The following is a 1,838-nucleotide window of genomic DNA, read 5'->3' as shown; positions in this document are numbered from 1 at the left end:
TGTTGAAATGTTATTGAATTACAGCCTTTTTTCTTTGCTAGATGGTTTAAAATCAATACCAGATCTTTGTTGGCACACCAGGTCTGAAGACAGACCACATAGACTGTTTCAACTGTTGTTTCTTCTCTTTTCTAACGCTTCAATTTCTCTCTCAATCATTTCAGCTCGTCTCTATTCTTTCTTTTACCGTCCTCCTCTGTCCATCTCTGTCCATCACTCAGCCACGCTTATCCCACCCAGTACAACATCAACACAACAAAAGACAAATATCACTTTTTCTCATTTTAAAAAGTGGACAAATGGACATAAGTCTATGTAAAGTCCCCAGAAGTGACAGAAGTGTGTGTGTCTTCAGTCTGTCAGGTTGTCTGATCACAGAGGACGGCTGTTCTTCTCTGGCCTCAGCTCTGGACTCCAACCCCTCCTATCTGAGACAGCTGGACCTGAGCTACAATCATCCAGGAGACTCAGGAGTCAAGCTGCTGTCTGCTGGACTGGAGGGTCCACACTGGAGACTGGACACTCTCAGGTGAGGACAGATGGACAGACATCAGACTGGACACTCTCTGGTGAGGACAGATGGACAGACATCAGACTGGACACTCTCAGGTGAGGACAGATGGACAGACTTCAGACTACACACTCTCAGGTGAGGACAGATGGACAGATATCAGACTGGACTCTCAGGTGAGGACAGATGGACAGACATCAGACTGGAGACTCTCAGGTGAGGACAGATGGACAGACATCAGACTACACACTCTCAGGTGAGGACAGATGGACGGACATCAGACTGGACACTCTCAGGTGAGGACAGATGGACGGACATCAGACTGGACACTCAGGTGAGGACAGATGGACAGACATTAGACTGGAGACTCAGGTGAGGACAGATGGACAGACATTAGACTGGACACTCTCAGGTGAGGACAGATGGACAGACATCAGACTGGAGACTCAGGTGAGGACAGATGGACAGACATCAGACTGGACACTCTCAGGTGAGGACAGATGGACAGACATCAGACTGGACACTCTCAGGTGAGGACAGATGGACAGACATCAGACTGGACTCTCAGGTGAGGACCGATGGACGGACCTCAGACTGGACACTCTCAGGTGAGGACAGATGGACGGACATCAGACTGGAGACTCAGGTGAGGACAGATGGACAGACATCAGACTGGACACTCAGGTGAGGACAGATGGACAACAGCTCCAGATTGTGTCTCCGTCTCTGACTGAGGAACTGGGGTTCATGTTTAATGGTGGACCTGATTGAGGTCTTTGAATGTCTTCCTGCAGGGTGGACCATGGGGGACAGCAGAGACTGAGACCTGGTCTGAGGAAGTGTGAGTATGTCTTCAGTAACTCAGCTGCTCCAGATTTGAACGTGTTCATGACTGAAATCCGATGATCACGTTTCTATCAGGATGCAGCGTTTGTTTCTTCGTGGCTGTAAAGATGTCGTGTTGTGTTCACACCAAACGCCACATTTTCACCTTCAATTACACACAAAGTCAACACAGAGACACAAACGGACGCCAATTCCTGCCGGACGGCAACGGAGACAAACACGCAACATTCACGTAGTCGGGTTTATGTTTAAATATTTCAACTGAAGAGATAAATTCCTCTGTGTCTCTAAAGCGTCTCAGCGTTGAGATCGTCCACCTGTCGTCCTGACGTCCCTGAATCCTAAATGGAGGAACCAGATGTTGTCTCCTGGGTCTGTGGTCCCCTAGAGGTCTAGATAGTAGCTCACATTAGTCCAGAGACCAGACCAGACTATGTGGAGGAACCAGAGACTGTCTGTGGTCCCCCAGAGGTCTAGATAG

General features: G+C 48.7%; 1 protein-coding gene across 1 annotated transcript; it reads left to right on the top strand.

The window, feature by feature from the left end:
- Positions 1-299: 299 nt before the first annotated feature.
- LOC311029460 (ribonuclease inhibitor-like) lies at positions 300-1,417 on the top strand (the record flags this gene model as incomplete). The annotated part of the gene is made up of 2 exons (XM_084034599.1): positions 300-529; positions 1,306-1,417. 2 exons carry the CDS (start codon positions 300-302, stop codon positions 1,415-1,417), a joined length of 342 nt encoding a protein of 113 aa, XP_083890725.1.
- Positions 1,418-1,838: the final 421 nt, after the last annotated feature.

Source organism: Eutrigla gurnardus (genome assembly GCF_963514095.1).
Source record: "Eutrigla gurnardus genome assembly, chromosome: 19".
NCBI classification, from domain to species: Eukaryota; Metazoa; Chordata; class Actinopteri; order Perciformes; family Triglidae; genus Eutrigla; species Eutrigla gurnardus.
This window is presented reverse-complemented; position numbering and strand designations above follow the sequence as displayed.